Here is a 20867-nt window from a genome sequence, read left to right on the forward strand (position 1 = left end):
ATCCAGATGATTGTACCTATCTCTCCCCGCGTGCTCTCATCGTTCAGCGAACCAAAGGCGATGTTAGGAAGTAGAATTGCAATGTACAGGAAGATGGCGGTGGTGGTGTACTTCAGCCAGGAGCGGTCTTTGCCGTACATACCTGTACAGACCAACAGGTGAGCAGTTTAGAACTTTGCCAACCAAACAGAAAGCAGTTTACAACTCTGCCAACCAACCAGAGAGCAGTTTACAACTCTGCTAACCAACCAGAGAGCAGTTTACAACTCAGCCAACTGTAAATACAGGTACAATCTTGGATATGAACTAGCTGTGATAATCGTAATGACAACAGCAATTGTAAGGTGAAAGATTGAGCTTTTTTCACAAGTTTAGGCTATGTGATGTGTTGATTTAAAAAACTGAATGTCATATTGAAGTCAATTATCTAAAATAATTATCCATGACCGGTCTAAATAGAGGGGTCGTAACGGCAAAGTATCTTTTAAAATGTAGTGACAAGAGGAAGGCTAAGCTTAAAAGTTATACCGTCTGTGAAGTCTGAGGGATAGAGTGGTAGTCGCCGACGAAGATCCTCATAGATACCTCGGCCAACTTTAAAGAAATCTGCACACTGTGGAGAAACAAACGTTTTATTGATTGGTTGAACTATCCTGTACTATTATGTGGTCTGTAGGTCTACTGCAAAGCACGTAGTCCTTTAGGGATAATAAAGTCTATATACAGTAATACAAGACACTAAACCAGAGGGGCCTGAAACCACAACATCCACCACAGTTGTGTTTGTTAAGGCACACAGAAATAAAAGCCCTCTGGAATAAGTATTTGACCTGGATTATTGTGGATGTGTTGGTTGGTTATTCAAAATCATTTTTACTAAGGTACTTCAAGCGCAACTTTTCTTTAACCGGGCAGGCATTTCTGTGTTGCGTCTCTACACACTAAGTCTAGAAATTTCCCCTTGATTAAAGAAGGCTACATAATGAAGTACTTTGTCGTTACAAGAGCCTAGATGCAGTCTGCTGCCAGGGAAATACAACATTTTGGCATACAGCTGAATGTGCAGTCCAGCTGCTTACCATTCCTGAGGACTTGATGATAGAGGGGGGAAAGGGATTAAATAAATTGGCTGAAGTATTACTACATAGTGGAGCGAGTCTTTATATGTCTGGATAAAGGAAAACCTGAGGGTGGTCCATCTCCACATGGGGGAAATCTCATAAGGGGACCACACCACTAACAGGGAAAATACTTTTATCATGCCGCTTTAAAGGAATAGTTACTCAAAGTAAAAGTAAAGTAATGCTCTTTATTTTATTTGCGTTTTAGCTTATTTTCGACTTAGTGTTTCATCCAAACCAAATTTAAGATTGTTAGCTGGTTATTTACTTCCAGAATCTTTTGAATGAAACAACCCACACCCTGTGTCAAAAATAAGATTGAAAAACAGTGAACCATCCCTTTAATTAACAGGTACAGTGACTTCGGAACGTATTCAGACCCCTTGACTTTTTCCACATTTTGTTATGTTACAGCCTCATTCTAAAATGGATTAAAAATACAAAAAATACTCAGCAATCTACACACAATACCCCATAATGACGAAGCAAAAACAGGTTTTTAGAAATGTTAGCAAATGTATTAAAATAAACAACAGAAACACCCTTTACATAAGTATTCAGACCCTTTGGTATGAGACTCAAAATTGAGCTCAGGTGCATCCTGTTTCCATTGATCATCCTTGAGATGTTTCTACAACTTGACTGGAGTCCACCTGTGGTAAATTCAATTGATTGGACATCATTTGTAAAGGCACACACCTGTCTATATAAGGTTCCACAGTTGACAGTGCATGTCAGAGCAAAAACAAAACCATGAGGTCGAAGGAATTGTCTGTAGATCGCCGAGACAGGATTGTGTCGAGGCACAGATCTGAGGAAGGGTACCAAAACATTTCTGCAACATTGAAGGTCCCCAAGAACACAGTGTGTTGATTGATGAGGGGAAAAAGCAACTTAATACATTTTAGAATAAGGCCTAACCTAACAAAATGTGGAAAAAGTCAAGCCATCTGAATACTTTCCGACGGCACTGTGTTTCCAACTGAACAGTGAAGCTGCTACATGTTGGCCATGTCAGTCCCCGTCAGATTGATGAGGTAGTCCCTGCCTACTTTTAGTGTTTTTTTGCTGCGTGGGTCCGTTTCTGCATGGATCATCTGCTTCTCTGTAGCTGGTTTCTCATTGACTATGGAGAGATGATGACGCTGGTGCACCAGCTCTTGTTTGAACTCCTCCTGGGTCTTGGCGTCCAGCAGTTTCTGTCTGAAGGAGATGTCTGAGAACATGGTGGCGAATGTGCGGCCCAGCTCGATAGCTGTCTTGGTGCTTTTCTGGGGGAGCGAGAGAATACTTAGAGAATATTTGAGGAACATAATAGAACTATTAAGATATTAATCAGTTGCCAGTAAATTTCTCAACTCACAAAACACATAAATATGGGCATTACTGTAATATTGCCAGACATATTGGTATTAGTGTAATATCATGTTCTGCTTGTTAAATCGTAGATGGGTCAAATGGAGCATTTACCGTTCTAGGTGGGGAGAGAATGAGGATGACATATCGAGCCTCACAACAGTTTGCTCCCCAGTTCTGTGGTCTCTCCAGACGGGCGATGCAGACGTGGCGTCTCTGGAGGCTCTTCACATTGCATCTGGACAGACGTACACAGACAGACAAATTCAGTCAAACCTCTTGTCCCTACTCAGAGGTTTGACTGTGTTGGAAACATTACTTACGTAAAGTAATAACAAGTAATGACCGATAATGCAGTACGTCAGCTGTTACTCACAGGACACAGAGCCAGGACTGCTGGTAGCGGACTCCAGTGGCAGAAGCAGTCACACCCTGAATGGTCTCGGATAACAATTGTACTGGAGAGAGCAAACAGAGGGTACTAATATCAACAAGTGTATCTTTTTCTAGTACATTGAAAAACAAAGCTAAATCATGATAAATGTTTTCACTGAGATATTAGGCCTACCTTGATATAATATTCCATCTCATTTATCACCAATACCTTGTGTGCTTCAAGGGATACTGCACGATTTTGGGGATTCTACTTACCCAAAGTCAGATATAAGTTTTATGTCTGTACGTGGAGTTTAAAAATAATTGAAGTTAGCTTATTGTTAGCTTAGCACAATTGCTGGAAGTCTCCGGGCACAGTAGCCAGCTCCTCTCAAAAGCATAGAAATTGACCTAACTATTCCAAAGCTGGGTGGTTGGTCATTTATAGTCTGACAAAGCTTTACGTAGTAATCTATCATTTTTACATATGGACATTTTTACTGATAATCATAAAAAACGAGATTCTATCAACTTCCTCGTTTTAGAACTACATTGGCCTCTTCCAGCAATTGCCATTTGCAAACTGCATTTTGCATTTTATTCCCCGATGCACACCATTGTCCTCATCTCCTCCTGTGTCTGCGAACACAGTGTTCATGACCTCGTCCATGTCACAGCCCCCGTGGCCGTCTTCTGTTACATGGGTCAGCATGCACCTTAGCACCTCGTCTAGAGTGGTTGCCTTATCATCCAATAGGATACTGGCCTGGGCCAGGAAGCCATCTAGGTCCCGGTGGCCGCGCACTTCCTCCTGGAAGTTCATCGGCTTCACATACTGGTGGAGGCAAAGCCAGGGAAGATGTTGGTAGGAGTAGACTTGTAAAGGGTACCAACACCATACAGATACACTATGCGAATCTCAAACCTTCTCATGCAAACATCCCATTGAAGTTAGTACTCGGTCTGGGTGAAAGTTTGATTTCAAATATGTCATAATTCCACTGGGATTCACTTCTCAAGTTCCTTTAGCTAATATTAGAGCTCTACAGAGAGTGTTGTAAAAGAGTAGCTTACTTTTCTTGATGTGTTCAGGAGCCCAAACCCAGGGTCATCCCCAGGGTCATCTGGAACTACAGATGAAAGGTTTTTAAGTCGGCATGGTTTTCAACAGACCACATAGGCACATAGCTCTCAAGAGATGTGTTTCTCCATATTTATAAATAGTCCGTTCTGACAGCAGGTGGAATAGTAGAAGGACACACAATGACAGACTGTTTATTTCCTTGACTTCTGAGGAACTCTTGGCACTGACTAGTACCTCATTACTATAACAAAATGTCAAAATATGGAAGTTAGAAAATAAAGGAGAGCCGCACACTCTAGGAGCTCAGATGCAAAAATGTAATATCCAACGTTTCGACAGTCAAGCTGTCTTCATCACGTTTATACCCTGATGAAGACAGCCTGGCTGTCGAAACTTTGGATATTACATTTTTGCATCTGAGCTCCTAGAGTGTGCGGCTCTACTTTATTTTAAAGTTTTCTACTCCGCTAGCCAGCACCTCGCCTAAATAGGTGTGCGTTTCTTTTCTTCTAAAATATGGAAGATAGACAGAGAATAGTGGTTGTTGGCAGCCCTTGGTAAATAATGTTTAATTGATTAGTATGATGCACACACACACACGCACACACACACACACACTGACCTGAAATCCCTGTTTGGATCGGAGTGTCATGGTGGTCCTTAGGTGTATTGTCATGGTTCCCCACTTTGCCCTCAACACATTCCTCCCGCTCCACGTCTCGCAACTCTGCAGACACAACAACACAGCAAAGGTCAGAGGTCAGGGATTAGGATACCCTCTCCAATGTCATAAATTACCATGCAGGTTCTTCTATCTCTGAATAGGCTAGTTTACTTCACTGGAGTGCCTTGCTTGATGTTATGGTACATTCATATATGAATGATGGAAAAGTACAGTTATATTTTCAGAACCTTTCCCTCCAGAAAACGCATAGTGTTAGCCTAATGGATGTAGCTACTACAATATCGATTGATTCAGTCAGGACGATAACCCTGTTTTGGTCTCAAGGTTAAGGTATTAGACAAGGTCAACAGTATTTAGAGTATGAAGCTATTGGTCTGCCCTCTGGCTGTATTACCATCTGTTATAGAACACACAGTACAGAACATTGAGGTCCTATAAAATAATCCCCCTAAAACCAGAAATGGCACAATATAACAATAGACGTCCCCTCGTAAATTCTTTCATCGTATTGAAGAGAAATATGTGTTGTAGATTCATGCATGTTTTATGAGAGAGAAAGAGGGCACAAAGACTGTATCCATGAACAACAATGCAGCTTGATCTGGTAATTAGCTTGGCTGAGCTATAACTTTGCACACATGTGATATATGAGTATTCCTCCATGGCATCGGCTCATTTGTCATCTACCTAGTTATTTACTAGTTTGTTTTCTTTGTTACTACCGCTAAAGGCCTGACGGTGCTCATTGGTGTATGAAATGAAGGATTAGCATAAGTAACCACTGCAATCAGTGCATATTAGCTTTGCTCAGAGTGATCTACAGTATGTCTTACCACTGGTCAGTACCTATTCAAAATGGACACATTTTGTCAAACAAATATGAAATATCTCATCATGTGATATAATGTCATGTCACATCCTATCTATCATTCTATGATGTCATGTCACATCCTATCCATCATCCTATCATGTGATAGAGACCGCAGCAGATGAGAGCACCGCTGAGCAAAGGGATCAAAGTCAACAATGAAACTCTGTTCCATACTCACCCATCTCCTGGAAAACATATCCATTCTTTGACCTCCCAGATGATGGAGCCTCTGTGGGGAAAAAAAAGAGAAATATGGGTATTAAAAAAGAGGAAATGGTCTGAGTTTTGTAATGTCAAAGAGTGTTTTCGATATTTTCACTTGAATCGATAAAACAATCGGTCAAGCCAGCTATAATGTGTACCAAGAGACTGAACAAATCAATGTTGTAAATGTTTAATTACTCATGACATATTTGTACTCTGGCTGTACAACATAGATAGCATAGGCCTTACAGTATACAGATGTAGGATCTTCATTTGATCACCCTGTTGAAGGAGAACTTTCCTGCAATGCTGGAAATATAAAATGTGCAGTGTAGTTGAGGTTTAAAAAGGCTTCTGAAGTTTGTAATTTCCACTTAGAAATGTCATGCTTGATTTTCCCTTAAGAAAAATGTATCAATCATAACGCTTGCAGATGTCCCTTCTCTTTATACTGTATGTAAACGACTTTGTTATTTCCACATGGGATATCCTGTCCCCTACGTGTTACTAGGACATAGTGGAACCTGGCACCATACAGTGCAAAGTAAAAGGTTAAGGGTGTAGTAGAGAATGTCCCCAGGTCTCAGTGAAAATGGATCTGACACAGAGTCGATCTGACACAGAGCTGACACAGGGTGAACCCAATGTTCTTGGCATTAGCATGCCTTCAAAAACAGCTCACAGAATGCAGGCGACAACAATAAATGTCGTTCGTTAGCTTTCAAATCCACCGGCAGGCTCGTAGAACTGAAACGCCTGACAGATATACAGCAGCAAGTTGTGTGTAAAGTCATAGCATTGCAAATGGCATTGCTAACATAGTTGAAGTAAATTCCATTTAATCTGGAAGGTTTTTATTTCCTATGAATTTATAGTTTTATGTATGCGTCTGTAAGGAGAAATATTGTATTTTGTAGAATGCCAGAGCACTATGAGAAGATATTTAGGACATTGAAAGAGGTGTCTTCTCATATGTCTCTTATTTGTATCATTGAAAGTGTCAAGACATTTGATCCCCAAAAGAAACACATGAATTCAGTTAAGTTACCGTGAACCTGACCCCAGATGATGTTTGAAGGGCATGAGGAAATGTTTGTGTGTGTAGTCAGGTATCTCATAGAGACAGTCCTGTTCCTAGCAAACTACTGGGAGAGAGTAGCCTCACAGCCTTTCTGCTATAGAAATAAAAGGACTAGAAGAGAGAAAAAAATTCAGACCACAGCACATCGACTTGAATGGGAGTGTCCATTCAATGACTTCTATTTCTATGGCTCCAGTATACTGTATCTCTATGGTGATTAGAGGGAAGATTCTCATGCCTCTCCCATTTCACAGGGTTTCACCTCATCAACTGACTGTGGACCTTACGTAACAGGGCCCTTATGTGACTGTGAGCAATGTGTGAGGAGACCCTATGATATTTTATGCCAGCCTTTTTTGTGTGTTATATAGATGACCACGGCCTCCCGGGGATTACAAACAAAAATACATGAAATTATGCATAATGCATTATGAAGTGGTCATAACGCACTGGAATACTTCCTCATACGGATGTATGATCCCTTACAGTGTGTTATTGTCATCTCAGAAAGACAGTGACTAAATAACAGCCATTCAGTCTGTTGTAGAAGTTTCCTACGTGAACAGATGTAACAGTAAGGTGTACACATGCAGTAAAGGATGATCCCTGTGGGCTGGTAGTCTTACCAAGACATGTCAACAACAAAAAATGCAGTACTACTGTACACCTCCCTCCACTACAGCATGTCTCCTCCCCAGGGCTTCTTCATGTGCTTGTGCTTGTGGATGTCCTGTTTAGAAGGCTGTCTGACTTCCTGAGGGCGCTGTCTCGTGGTGTTGACAGAGATATACTGTCCTGCTGCAGGCCGCATGGCAACTTGGCCATCGAAATCAATCCCCAAAATAGTTACCTTCCACTGTCCTGCTCCTGGTTGTATTCAGTTGCTAAAATGTGTATCTTCCTGTTTGCTTTGGAAGGTGACATTTTTTTATTTTGTTTTTATTCAATCTGCTTTTAATTGACCACATGATCTATTTTACAGTCACATTGCGCTCTGAGGCAGATTCTTGGACTAGAAATAGAGTTTTAAATTTGACGGTTTGATATTCCCAGCATGTTTTTCATTAAAATGGCTGTTTTGTTTCCAGAAAGCCATATGGGTTCTGAGCTAACATGTCTTCAGACAACTGCTCGAGGGAAATTCTATTTATCTCCTTTTATATTTCTATTCTAATGATGCTGGTTGTTTTGTATTGCCTTCCAAGGTATGATAACATGTCATTCCTATGTTCTCTTTGAGGTACACAGTATGGTAAACTGTATGGTAAACGGTAGGGTTAACTGTACCGTTAATGGTATGGTAAACTGTATGGTAAACGGTAGGGTTAACTGTACCGTTAATGGTATGGTAAACTGTATGGTAAACTGTATGGTAAACGGTAGGGTTAACTGTACCGTTAATGGTATGGTAAACTGTATGGTAAACTGTATGCTAAACTGTATGCTAAACTGTAGGGTTAACTGTACCGTTAATGGTATGGTAAACTGTATGGTAAACTGTATGCTAAACTGTATGGTAAATGGTATGGTAAACTGTACCGTTAATGGTATGGTAAACTGTATGGTAAACTGTATGCTAAACTGTATGGTAAATGGTATGGTAAACTGTATGGTAAACTGTATGGTAAACGGTAGGGTTAACTGTACCGTAAATGGTATGGTAAACTGTATGGTAAACTGTATGCTAAACTGTATGGTAAATGGTATGGTAAACTGTATGGTAAACTGTATGGTAAATGGTATGGTAAACTGTATGGTAAACTGTATGGTAAATGGTATGGTAAACTGCATGGTAAACTGTATGATCAACTGTATGGTAAACTGTATGGTAAACTGTATGATAACTGTATGGTAAACGGTATGGTTAATGGTATGGTAAACTGTAAGGTTAACTGTACGGTTAATGGTATGGTTTCAACTCTCCGAATGACAGCTAATGAGGGAATATTTGTGGTTTGGGGAAAAGTTATTACCTTGAATAAGGACAAGAAGCTAGGTTCATACCTGGGGCGTGGCTCGGAAAGCCTCACTATCGTTGTTTAGGGAAAAGGCTATCAGCTTGAGGCAACTGGCCTTGGGAGTTTAGAAACAGAATAGCCTTGTCCTAGTTAAGTCTTTTCAAATAGTACATTCAGCTAGTTGCAAAAAGTGGGAAATGTTATGAATTCTTTATTCCGTTTGAGCAGTTTCTTTTACCCCCTTTGGGATAAATATTATCAAGGTCATAACCCCTCTGGAAGAATGGGATACATTTGGCTAAATCAAATGATTATCTCCCCTTCTGAAATACAGTCTCCCCATATTGTATAATTTATGTGGATGAGAAATTAAATTAATGAATAAAAAATGCAGGACTACCGTAAACATGGAAAGCAACCGGCAGAAAAAATAGTCGTACTGCCTCACATGTACAGGGTGTAATAACATTAACGGCAGGTTGTGTTGTGTAATGTAGACCATGGCACTAAGCCAGTGTGAAAGCAAGACATACAGCTCTTTCTACCACAATACCTTACACCGGTGAGAGTGCTTTTGCATGCCAGGTGGAGTGATTACCTTGTCAAGGTGCACAATAGGTTTGTCTCCGTAAAGATAACCGGACCAATAGTGTATGATTGTGGGGTTTCTGGCATCAGAATCTCAGATGCCAACTACTGCCATTATGCTCTCCCGTTGTTTCAAGGCACTGAAGCCCTACCCTGCAGCTGTGCTGATGTTACAGATATGCACACACATGCTGTAGAAGAACAAGGAAATCAGTCAAAGTATAACAAGTTCCAGCTTGGTGCCAATACATGAATAGTAAAAGACAACTTCAAACAGTTGCTTCTCCTTGACACCAATTCTGTGTGGCAACGAGGGATAATCCTTTTGGAGGCAAAGAATGTAACGACGAGAAAAATCAAGCTAATTATCTTCTGTTTTTAAGTGGATTAAATAAAACTCTATCTCAAGCAACTGGTTCAAAGTAAGGCCACAGGGAAGAGCGTCTTATCCGCTCCATGAAGTGCCTTATTAAATCAATCCGTATGGTCATGATATTTGTATTATTAAATAAGTCTCAACAAACCATCCCAGGTCTAATAATACATTCAACGAGTGGAAACCTTGAAATTTACCAGATTAGAACATGTGGCTTTTTTCTACTGGATAATCTTACTTAATCCCTTGCCTGAGAAAATTCAACCAGAGCACATTAACCCATGAAGACCACAGAAGAGCCAATACAGGAAGTGGAAAGGGGTGGATGCCCCAATGATAACTACAGAGATTGTCTGAGCTACCTGTGTCATACATATTTTTAGTAAAAGGCTGTGCTATTCATAACTGCCCTGTTGTGCTATTCATATATAGTGCCCTACATACTGTAACTAATTGGTTGGTGGCATGCAGCCGTCTACGTTGTTTGTACAGTGAGAAGTTTGTGTGGTGAAGGACTTGAGTTGGTAAGACGTTATAGTTCAAATGAAATGAAATCAAATGTTATTAGTCACATGCGCCGAATACAAAAGGTGTGGACGTTGTGGTTGTATGTAGCCTATATGTAGGAATAAGTAGGAGGTTATCTTGGTGTTTGGGAGGACGACTGTTACAGAGGCACATCTTCTGCCCTAAGAAAACCCATAATACTATTCACCTCAGGCAAACAGTCCTGCGCCTCAGACAAAGAGTCAGTCACCAAGCAAACAACCCGAGTCATATCAGAAATGGTCAAATACGCATCAGATGATATCCTTGTTATGTTCACCCATGGGCAACCAGATAAAATGTGTCAGCCCACTTCAGAATGATAGTTAACGGCTGCAGCTGTACTTCCCATGGCACGGCCAGGGTTCCATTTACAGTCATATTGTAAATATTGACCCACACCATTTGCTTTTGAAATTTCCAGCTGTCCAGGCCAATAAAGGCTTCTCATTTAGCATGAATGGTTTCAATATCAAGATGCTGGTGGAAAAATATCAAACATGATTAATTCAGTAACCAGTTGTAACAAGTTGTAAGCACACGTAGATAATGCCACAGATTCATTTAAAAACAATACTCACTCACACATTATACATGTAAAACTAGACAAATATCAAGGCAAGTCTTGTTGAAGTGTAAAAGGACAGTCCTACCCTAAAATTCTACTTATTCACTAAACATACAAGACTTCCCTCCGGGTTGTCAGGTGTAAAGTCTAGAAGGCAAATGGTACACGCTTGCACGTCTGGCACAAGGGTTCTCTGGTTGCACAGCAGGGAAACCCTCCAATCCTGGGCAAACTGACTTACCAGATGGCACAAAATGAAGGACCTTTATGGCTTCCATAATTTCCAAGTTTTCAGGTGAGAGACCCTCCCAGGTCAACCCATCATCCTCAGAAGTTCTAGTGGGATCACCTCAGCTATACTCCCTATGCCCACAGTCTTCACTGGAGTTCACACTCAGGAAGGGAGGATATCAGTACCTCCCCTAGCACATGGGGAAGGGGGGGGGCTGTCAACTCCTGGGTCCTTGTGTCTATCTTTCATGTACAAATAGTAACATGCCCACTTTTTTGATATTTGGTAAACCTGGTTAATTTCAATGTCTGTATGGCCTTCACTCATAAAAGGTGCCTATTCAATCAAAATGGATTTCTGGGACAACGAATAATGAATGCTTGGAAGTTAAAGGGACGTTGCATTTTATTTTTGTGTCTTCCAAAGCACTAATTTATGCAATTTGTTTCCACTAGCATTACTACATCCAAAAATAGCAGCCAAGTGACTCAAGAGATCGGTAATTAACCAGCTAACAATTTGAGGAAAATAAGATCAAATAAACTATCACTTTAAAGCTAGAATCTGCATTTGGAACATGAAGGGTGTTCGATTAAGCTGAACCACTGTGCACCGGTCTTTGGCTCATGACGTGAACGGACAAAAGCTGTGAGGGAGGAGCACCCTTCTTTAATCAAATCGTAATCTGAGTCGCTCTGTCATGTCGTCAACAAGGCAGCATAATGCATTGTTCAAAACATACAACACCTTTTCCATATAACATACATTTTCATAAAGGTAGGGTACAGGGGGAAGGTAGGGTAAAGTGTTTTTTATCAAAAGCAATCACTTTTGCATGTGAAAACACTGAATACTACTCATTACTCCACATGCTTAACCCATGTCACTTTGGTTTTGAGCCGACTTTGCCGTCAGCCAGAGCAGGGTAGCTATGATTTGTCAAACGAATACGTATTGATCTTAGCATGTATGGACTATAAGAAGATAGAATAAATCTCATGTCTATCTCCTATTACTATCAGATTACTTTGAACCTGGTAAGAGCATTGAGAGTCTGCCTGTAAATGAAAAGCGCTCTACAAATAAAATGAATTATTGGTATAAATGGATTAGGATCAAATACAAAAAAAGATGAAATGTGACATGCAGCTTTGTACACCTGATACAGATGTTGTTGTTGTTCAATATGTCCTAGAACATCATATTGTATAAACATAGGAAAATAAAAGACAATATGCATTCCGCTACTGCAGTTTTAATTTGTTGGAATGGGTTTATATAAAATCTCCATTCAGGGTATGGCCTGAATAGGCTTACTCATCAGGGAGTGGAAGGTTGTTGTTGTAACACTGTGTACGATTGAAGACATAGAAACCGTTTTGGGCCTTGAGACCATATCTACTGGCTGGGGCCAAGAAAACTGGCCTTGATAGGAAAAATAAATAAATGAAGCAACGAAATGTTTTACGCCATAGTCTGAATTTGTCTAAAGATGCATCAGAATATCTGCAGAGCCTCGTGTTTTTACTGTAGGTGCTTTGGATGCATGTGTCTTACTGATGACCAAATAGCATAATAATGAATTACCCTGTTCTGTTGGGCTGGTTGGTTATAGTTCCTCCTTCTCCTGGGGTTTGTCCAAGATGAAAAATAGATTCAGTTTAGCATATCCTTAATTCCTTTTTACTTTTTGAATTTGATACGGTAAAATATTCTCAGAAAATAGTTTCAGAGGGAAAAGATAAAAGGATGGGGGACTTCAAAATCATTTCCCAACCAAATAATGAGCTTAGTGATTTTATGCTCATATTTTTAAAATAGGTCTGCTCTGTTTGGATGACCCTGTGTTATATTTCCATGGATACCTTCCATCGAATTCCTCCTATCGGGATGTAATTACAACTGTCGTACCTGCTTGTTATTTCTGCAAAGGTTACAAACCTTGTAAAACTTTTTAAATTGACATCAAAGGCAGTTCCGCAACACACCGTAGGCTCACAGTAAACTTTCATTTCAGATAGTACAAAGATAGCATGTGTGTTAATAGACAGATGCCAAACAAGTCTAGATAGTAAAGCCTCTCGCTGAGATGCTATAGGCATCGTAATAAGGTGGGAAAGGCACTATGTTACCTCTGTGCATGTGGTTTCATTGCTGGTTTCTGTTGCCAAGTGTGATGTAGCCTGAGGCTAAAGCCAGGGGTCGGGAGCAGCACCTTACAATGGTAGCTCTGAACTATACAAGCTGTCTGAGCTTGAGAAGACAAGTTTCTGCAGGATATACATTAAGATTATGGATTTATAGAAGAGCGAATAATGAAAACCCCTTAAAATAGAGATAAAGATAAAGATGTCTGAATCTCTTCAAATATTTTACGTTGTAATGGTTGCTGTAGGTTTCACGCTTATGGGTGGCACAAATTGTGAGGGGATTGGGAATAGCATATACAAATTAAATACTGTATTATTTACTATAGCTAAAGCAGTGTGTTTTTGTTGACTGTAGTGTTTTTGCAGATATTACTGTAATATTTACTACAGTGCTTTTTTTGCTGATAATACTGTAGTATTTACTATTGTATAACATGGTTGGGGGATACTACAGTGTGTATTATATTATTCTACAGTATACTACAGTTTACTATATAATTCTGTAGTAAGTACTGTAGTATTCTATAGTAAACTGTAGAATTTCTTCATGTGGGAGATCATTCAAATGTAGGACTGTATGACGGACAGTTGATTTACACAAGACCTCAGGGCATGGAGAATTTTGCACCCTCCAGTTTTTGTTGACATGCACTTGAGCATTCAGCCTTAAGCATTTTGGATAAATGGGTAACATACCATTCCCAGTCAGAGTAATCAATTAAAACATAAGCTTTCATACAGAGGCTCCCCTCCTCCAATCCTAACACTAACCATTAGTGGGGAAAATGCTAAACTGACCCAAGATCAGGCTCGAGAGGCAATTTTATCTGACACCCATATGCAGCTGAGCTGTGGAGTCGGACTGTGTGCTTAGCATAAGGTGATGGAGGGAAAGGGAGGCAGAGTTCCCAATCACATCAACACAGCACCATCTTGTGGACCAATAGGGAACAGCCTTACTAGAGTGTGTAACTGATCTGTCGTGATCTTAACCAGAAAACTGGCTGTTCATTACTCCAATTAAAAAGTATTCTCTGCTCATATCTGGCATGTCTGTATGGATATTAAATGTTACCTTCATATAACCTCACCCAAAGTGGGATACCGCTAGGTCCAAGATCAGCTCAAACACATCAATTAAAACATATACATGACACTATTTGCTAACATACAGTGAAAATTATACTGTTTACAGTAGTAGTTGCAGAGTCACATGTACAAAGGCTCTGTGCAGGAGCCTTAAAGAGCCACTGAATTCTGGCTAAGCTATTAGATAGATAGAAATGACCGCAGATGTTCAGCCCATGTTAGTGGGCTGATGGACAGCTTCAAATCAAACCCAACCTTAATTTACCTGTTGTGACACATGGATGTTCCAAACTCAATTTTTGCAGAGTGACTTTATGATCAAATGATCCTATTTACACTATGTACTCAATTTTGACACTAGAATAACTGTTTCTGTTTCCAAAGGGGTTCCTTGCTTTTTAAAGGCAGTCGCTCTTTAAAGGTGCAATATGCAGAAATTGCTCTGCCATTTCCTGGTTGCGAAAATTCTAATAGTTCTCCTGATTTAATTTTATGTGACAAGATAATCATTGTACCATCTAAACCACTGTGAAATATATTTTCAAAAACTGCAAATATTGTATTTTCAGCTGTTTGAAGCTAGTGTACCAAACCCCAAAGCAAAAGACGCAAAAACTAAACATAATGAAAAGGAAGCATGGAAATAGCACACATAGAACAGATCTACCGCTGTCACGGCTGATTTCCTTCTCTTCGTCTGAACTCTAGCAGCTCTGGACAGGCGGGACACTCTAGCAGCTCTGGACAGGCGGGAGACTCTAGCGGCCCTGGACAGACGGAAGACTCTAGCGGCCCTGGACAGGCGGAAGACTCTAGCGGCTCTGGACAGGCGGAGGTCTCTAGCGGCTCTGGACAGGCGGAAGACTCTAGCGGCTCTGGACAGGCGGAAGACTCTAGCGGCTCTGGACAGGCGGAAGACTCTAGCGGCTCTGGACAGGCGGAAGACTCTAGCAGCTCTGGACAGGCGGAAGACTCTAGCGGCTCTGGACAGGCGGAAGACTCTAGCGGCTCTGGACAGGCGGAAGACTCTAGCGGCGCTGGTGCCGGCGCTGGTGGTACTGGGCCGAGGACACGCACCTCAGGGAGAGTGCGGGGAGGAGGAACAGGGAGTACTGGGCTCTGGACACGCACAGGAAGCCTGGTGCGGGGGGCTGCCACCGGAGGGCTGGTGCGTGGAGGTGGCACTGGATAGACCGGACCGTGCAGGCGGACTGGAGCTCTTGAGCACTGAACATGCCCAACCTTACCTGGTTGAATGCTCCCGGTTGCCCTGCCATGCGGCGAGGTGGAATAGCCCGCACTGGGCTGTGCAGGCGAACCGGGGACACCATGCGTAAGGCTGGTGCCATGTACACCGGCCCAAGGAGACTGCACTGGAGACCAGATGCGTAGAGCCGGCTTCAAGGCACCTGGCTCGATGCCCACTCTAGCAGGTCTCCTACCTGGCTTCGCCATACTTCCTGTGTGCCCCCCCCAATACATTTTTGGGGCTGACTCTCGGGCTTCCAGCCCTGCTTCCGTGCTGCCTCTTCAAACCACCGCCTCTCCGCTTTGGCTGCCTCTAAGCTCTGCCTTGGGGCGGCGATATTCCCCCGGCTGCGTCCAGGGTCCATCTCCATCCAGTATTTCCTCCCAAGTCCAATAGTCCTGATTGCGCTGCTCCTCCTGCCACTGCCTGTCACCACGCTGCTTGGTCCTGTTTTGGTGGGTGATTCTGTCACAGCTGATTTCCTCCTCTTTGTCTGAAACAGTCCTATCTGGTGCAGAGAACACAAAGACAGGAAACTATCACCCACAAAGTACCCACAGAATATGGCTGCCTAAATATGGTTCCCAATCAGAGACAACGATAGACAGCTGCCTCTAATTGAGAACCAATCTAGGCAACCATAGACATACACTATATATAGAAAAGAGACAGCCTCATAAACATACAAAAACAAAAAACACATACATCACCCATGGCACACCCTGACCTAACCAAAATAACAAGGAAAACAAAGAATACTAAGGTCAGGGTGTGACAACCGCCTCTTAGACTTGCTTTCAATGAGAATGACAGATCAATAACTTACATTTCTATGTGAATTTGATCGGGTCGCGCAAAAAGTTACATATTGCAGCTTAATAGCTTTTTTTTTTTTTTTTTTACCAGGCAAGTCAGTTAAGAACAAATTCTTATTTTCAATGACGGCCTAGGAACAGTGGGTTAACTGCCTGTTCAGGGGTAGAACGACAGATTTGTACCTTGTCAGCTCGGGGGTTTGAACTTGCAACCTTACTAGTCCAACGCTCTAACCACTCGGCTACCCTGCCGCCCCAGGGGTGCTGATTGGTGATGTTTGTAAACCATGGTGCATGGTCAGCGGGTTCATTGCAGGAACAAAGTTTTTCACACAATAGCTACTGTAAAACATGAATCAAATTCCATGTCCAGTACAGACAAACTGGGAGAAACACTGTCTGGAATACTACTATAAAAATATATATATATTTGTAAACAATTGTAAATTGTATGCTCTCATATGTCCAATACAAATATAGAAAAAAAAGATAAACCAATTGAAATGGCTTCTGCATGCTCTCTAATTTCAAACCTTGGGCACAACCGCAAACTTCAAGGAGTAGGCCATTCAAGGAGTTGGTCTAATGGGGCTTCGTCATGCTATCGGCCTCCCCCTCGCTTAAGGAAGAATAGAGGAGCAATAGAGAACAAAAGAGGAAAGCTCTCCCCGCTGTGCCATGTCATCATAACAACTCACTGGAGGAATGTAAACTGTGAAATCATTTACTGAACTGGAGCTACAAATGTATAACCAAATTCCCTCTGGAAAAATAAAGCTATTTTATTTTAACTGGGTGCATGGTCAAGTACAGATTGAACTCATGTTAGATCAACAATCCAGTTAACAATTTAATTGAAACTAGAAACTTGAAACTAAATATGCACACACACGGAGGGACTCAATGATCTTAAATCACAAATCATACCAAACAGTCTGAATGAGGTGGTCAAACACTGACAATAACACTAGGCCTTAATCAACTACAGTACTTGTCTAGTCAATAAACAACTATACTCCCCGCAGTGAATAAGATTGTTTGAATATGTTCTACAGTTCAGGTACTTTTTCATTCCATACTGTAATATGATTGTGTTCAGTACAGGAATACAAAAAAAAATGAAGGCAGTATATGGAGATTTATGACCGCATGATTCACTCCGTGTCCATTCCTTTGTTGGGAAATCACTGTTTGCTTTTTAAAATGTCTTTCAAATAAATCAGTTTAAAATGTTCCCATCAAGATGATCTGATTCAGACAAAACTTCAGAATAGCACATACTGTAGCTACAGAATTGTTAACGGGATATGTGACTCTCCATACCCTTTACAGATTAGCAAATGACAAGCTGTGGTGGCTGCCTGGGCGTGGGGGATGCGGTGGCTGCCTGGGTGTGGGGGATGCGGTGGCTGCCTGGGTGTGGGGATGCGGTGGCTGCCTGGGTGTGGGGGATGCAGTGGCTGCCTGGGTGTGGGGATGCAGTGGCTGCCTGGGTGTGGGGGATGCAGTGGCTGCCTGGGTGTGGGGATGCAGTGGCTGCCTGGGTGTGGGGGATGCAGTGGCTGCCTGGGTGTGGGGGATGCAGTGGCTGCCTGGGTGTGGGGGATGCGGTGGCTGCCTGGGTGTGGGGGATGCGGTGGCTGCCTGGGTGTGGGGGATGCAGTGGCTGCCTGGGTGTGGGGGATGCGGTGGCTGCCTGGGTGTGGGGGATGCAGTGGCTGCCTGGGTGTGGGGGATGCAGTGGCTGCCTGGGTGTGGGGATGCAGTGGCTGCCTGGGCGTGGGATGCAGTGGCTGCCTGGGCGTAGGGGATGCAGTGGCTGCCTGGGTGTGGGGGATGCAGTGGCTGCCTGGGTGTGGGGAATGCAGTGCCTGCCTGGGTGTGGGGGATGCGGTAGCTGCCTGTGCGTGGGGAATGCAGTGCCTGCCTGGGTGTGGGGGATGCGGTGGCTGTCTGGGCGTGGGGAATGCAGTGCCTGCCTGGGTGTGGGGGATGCGGTGGCTGCCTGGGCGTGGGGAATGCAGTGCCTGCCTGGGTGTGGGGGATGCGGTAGCTGCCTGGGCGTGGGGAATGCAGTGCCTGCCTGGGTGTGGGGGATGCGGTGGCTGTCTGGGCGTGGGGAATGCAGTGCCTGCCTGGGCGTGGGTCATGCGGTGGCTGTGCAGTCTGTCGCCGGTTACGGGAGTCTACTTGAAGACAGAGGGTGGCCAGGTTTGGTGGGTACCCCCTGCCACCTCGGTCAAGCACAGCTTGCCTCTCTTCCCAGACTTCTTGATGAATGGATCTGGTCCTAAGTGGACTTTTGAGACCAGACTAGCTAAACAGGGCTGCATAGCGTGCTAGCCAGGGTAACTTGTCGAGGTGAGCTAGCTATTACTAGCTATTCGTCCCTGCCCATGGTGGATTTTCTGGGGTAGCTCTCCTGTTTAGTATACAGAGATTTAAGTTGTTAAGTTATTCTAAATTGGGGCCTCCCGGGTGGCGCAGTGGTTAAGAGCCACCAGAGACTCTGGGTTCGCGCCCAGGCTCTGTCGTAACCAGCCGCGACCGGGAGGTCCGTGGGGCCACGCACAATTGGCATAGCGTCGTCCGGGTTAGGGAGCTACATCGCTCCCGTACGGGCGTGGGGGATGCAGTGACAGGGATATCCTTGTCTCATCGCGCACCAGCGACTCCTGTGGCGGGCCGGGCGCAGTGCACACTAACCAAGGTTGCTTCCTCAGATACATTGGTGCGGCTGGCTTCCGGGTTGGATGTGCGCTGTGTTAAGAAGCAGTGCGGCTTGGTTGTGGGTTGTGGGTTGGGTTGTGTATCGGAGGATGCATGACATTCAAACTTCGTCCCTCCCGAGCCCGTACGGGAGCGATCTAGCGATGAGATAAGATAGTAGCTACTAACAATTGGATACCACGAAATTGGGGAGAAAAAAGGGGGTACAATCATTTTTTAAAAAATAAATTTAAAATAAGTTATTCTAAACGGACCGTGCTGTGGTCAAAGAGGCTAGATAGCCTAGCTTGTGCTGACTAACTTCAGCTAGCATGCTTAACTTCCAGCAAGTGAAACTTGCAAGATTTCCCCAAGCGGTATGGCAGTGAAGGAAACGGGGTTGGCATGCACCTCTGATGAAGAAGCAGCCCCCCGAGCACTTGGCTGGGCTGACCCTGGAGCAAGATGCCTTGGCACGGGTCTGAGTGATCCGTGCCCCCCTCCGGCAGAAAACAATGTGACAAAAATGCCCCCCATGTTTGTAAACAAGGTACTATGTCAGCCATTGCCAGAGCCCCCTGTGCCCGTAAAGGTGCCAGGCTTCCTGCAGGCTATACAGTCTCATGGAAGCACAGCGAATGTTGGACGCTTGTCCATGTTTATTGCTGCCCCCTCTGTTACTCCACATTCCACAGTCTTCACAGGGTTCACAGTTAAATAAAGGTTCAATGAAAAAATATACTTAAAAAATTCAAAGGGTATATATCATTCTCCCCATAGTGAAAATGACAAGTTGGGTCACTGTCCACAAGGGGGCGCCCTTCCCCCATGGGTGGCTCATTATTGGGATTCCTTGCTGATTCCTGCCTGTAGCTCATTAGTCCCTATGAGGTGTCTAGTGGTACAGGTTATTGGCTCTATAGGCGATTAGTTGTTAGTAGCGGAGTTGAGGAAAGGAGCAGAGTTGGATACGACCACCCTATTATCCCACACGCAGTCTCTGTGGTTATATGAGCCCCCAAATAAGCTGTCTGTCTCCAGTTCAACGCTTTTCATTCCTGGGAATTCAATTCAATTACAAATCACCCATGTCTGTTACAACAGAAAGGGTACATTTTTCAGAGCTGCCTGTCCCATTCTCAGCTAGGTTACAAGGCTCTTTGTCACCAGTACCCATGACTGGTCGGTAGGGTAACCTCCATAATAAAGTTTTTTCTCTGGGTCTATTTTTAATGTGTGCGGTCCAGCACTGGGTTCCAGCCGGTTACCTGAACGCATCTTACCACCTAAACTGAGTGAGGTTAGTTGTGACAACAGTACCCCCAAGTGGCATGGCCAATCAGGGTACGGCACTGATCGCCGGAGCCCGTGTAATCAGGGTACGGCACTGATCGCCGGAGCCCGTGTAATCAGGGTACGGCACTGATCGCCGGAGCCCATGTAATCAGGGTACGGCACTGATCGCCGGAGCCCGTGTAATCAGGGTACGGCACTGATCGCCGGAGCCCGTGTAATCAGGGTATGGCACTGATCGCCGGAGCCCGTGTAATCAGGGTACGGCACTGATCGCCGGAGCCCGTGTAATCAGGGTACGGCACTGATCGCCGGAGCCCGTGTACCAAGAGTGGGCCGGGCTTTAGGCAAACCTTGCCACATAAACACAGTTGATTCAACTGAGTACCACAGTGTTCACAGGTGTTAAAAGTGTTGTCTCCCGTATGTGAGTTCTATGAAAAGTGTTCTTTCTCCATGCTCTGACACATGGTTTTCAAGAGTGGTTGAAATGGAAGAAGAACCAATCTCTCCCAGT

General features: G+C 43.5%; 1 protein-coding gene across 3 annotated transcripts in view; it reads right to left on the reverse strand.

The window, feature by feature from the left end:
- The window catches only part of LOC115130879 (solute carrier family 4 member 11), a 42719-nt gene that overhangs the window by 18249 nt on the left and 3603 nt on the right, over positions 1-20867 (reverse strand). Inside the window, exons 1-10 of one of the 3 annotated variants that reach the window (XM_029662435.2) lie at positions 14952-15122; positions 5671-5721; positions 4559-4663; positions 3927-3982; positions 3468-3687; positions 2854-2935; positions 2592-2715; positions 2174-2392; positions 529-613; positions 17-142 (exon numbers count right to left, since the gene is read on the reverse strand). In XM_029662435.2, coding sequence (XP_029518295.1) covers positions 17-142; positions 529-613; positions 2174-2392; positions 2592-2715; positions 2854-2935; positions 3468-3687; positions 3927-3982; positions 4559-4663; positions 5671-5674 — 1021 coding nt within the window. In that variant the 5' untranslated portion in view covers positions 5675-5721; positions 14952-15122. Of the gene's footprint in view, positions 1-16; positions 143-528; positions 614-2173; positions 2393-2591; positions 2716-2853; positions 2936-3467; positions 3688-3926; positions 3983-4558; positions 4664-5670; positions 5722-11054; positions 11208-14951; positions 15123-20867 lie in introns of those variants that run through there. The other 2 variants (XM_029662434.2, XM_029662433.2) reach the window with 2 other exon arrangements.

Source organism: Oncorhynchus nerka, linkage group LG6 (assembly GCF_034236695.1).
Source record: "Oncorhynchus nerka isolate Pitt River linkage group LG6, Oner_Uvic_2.0, whole genome shotgun sequence".
NCBI classification, from domain to species: Eukaryota; Metazoa; Chordata; class Actinopteri; order Salmoniformes; family Salmonidae; genus Oncorhynchus; species Oncorhynchus nerka.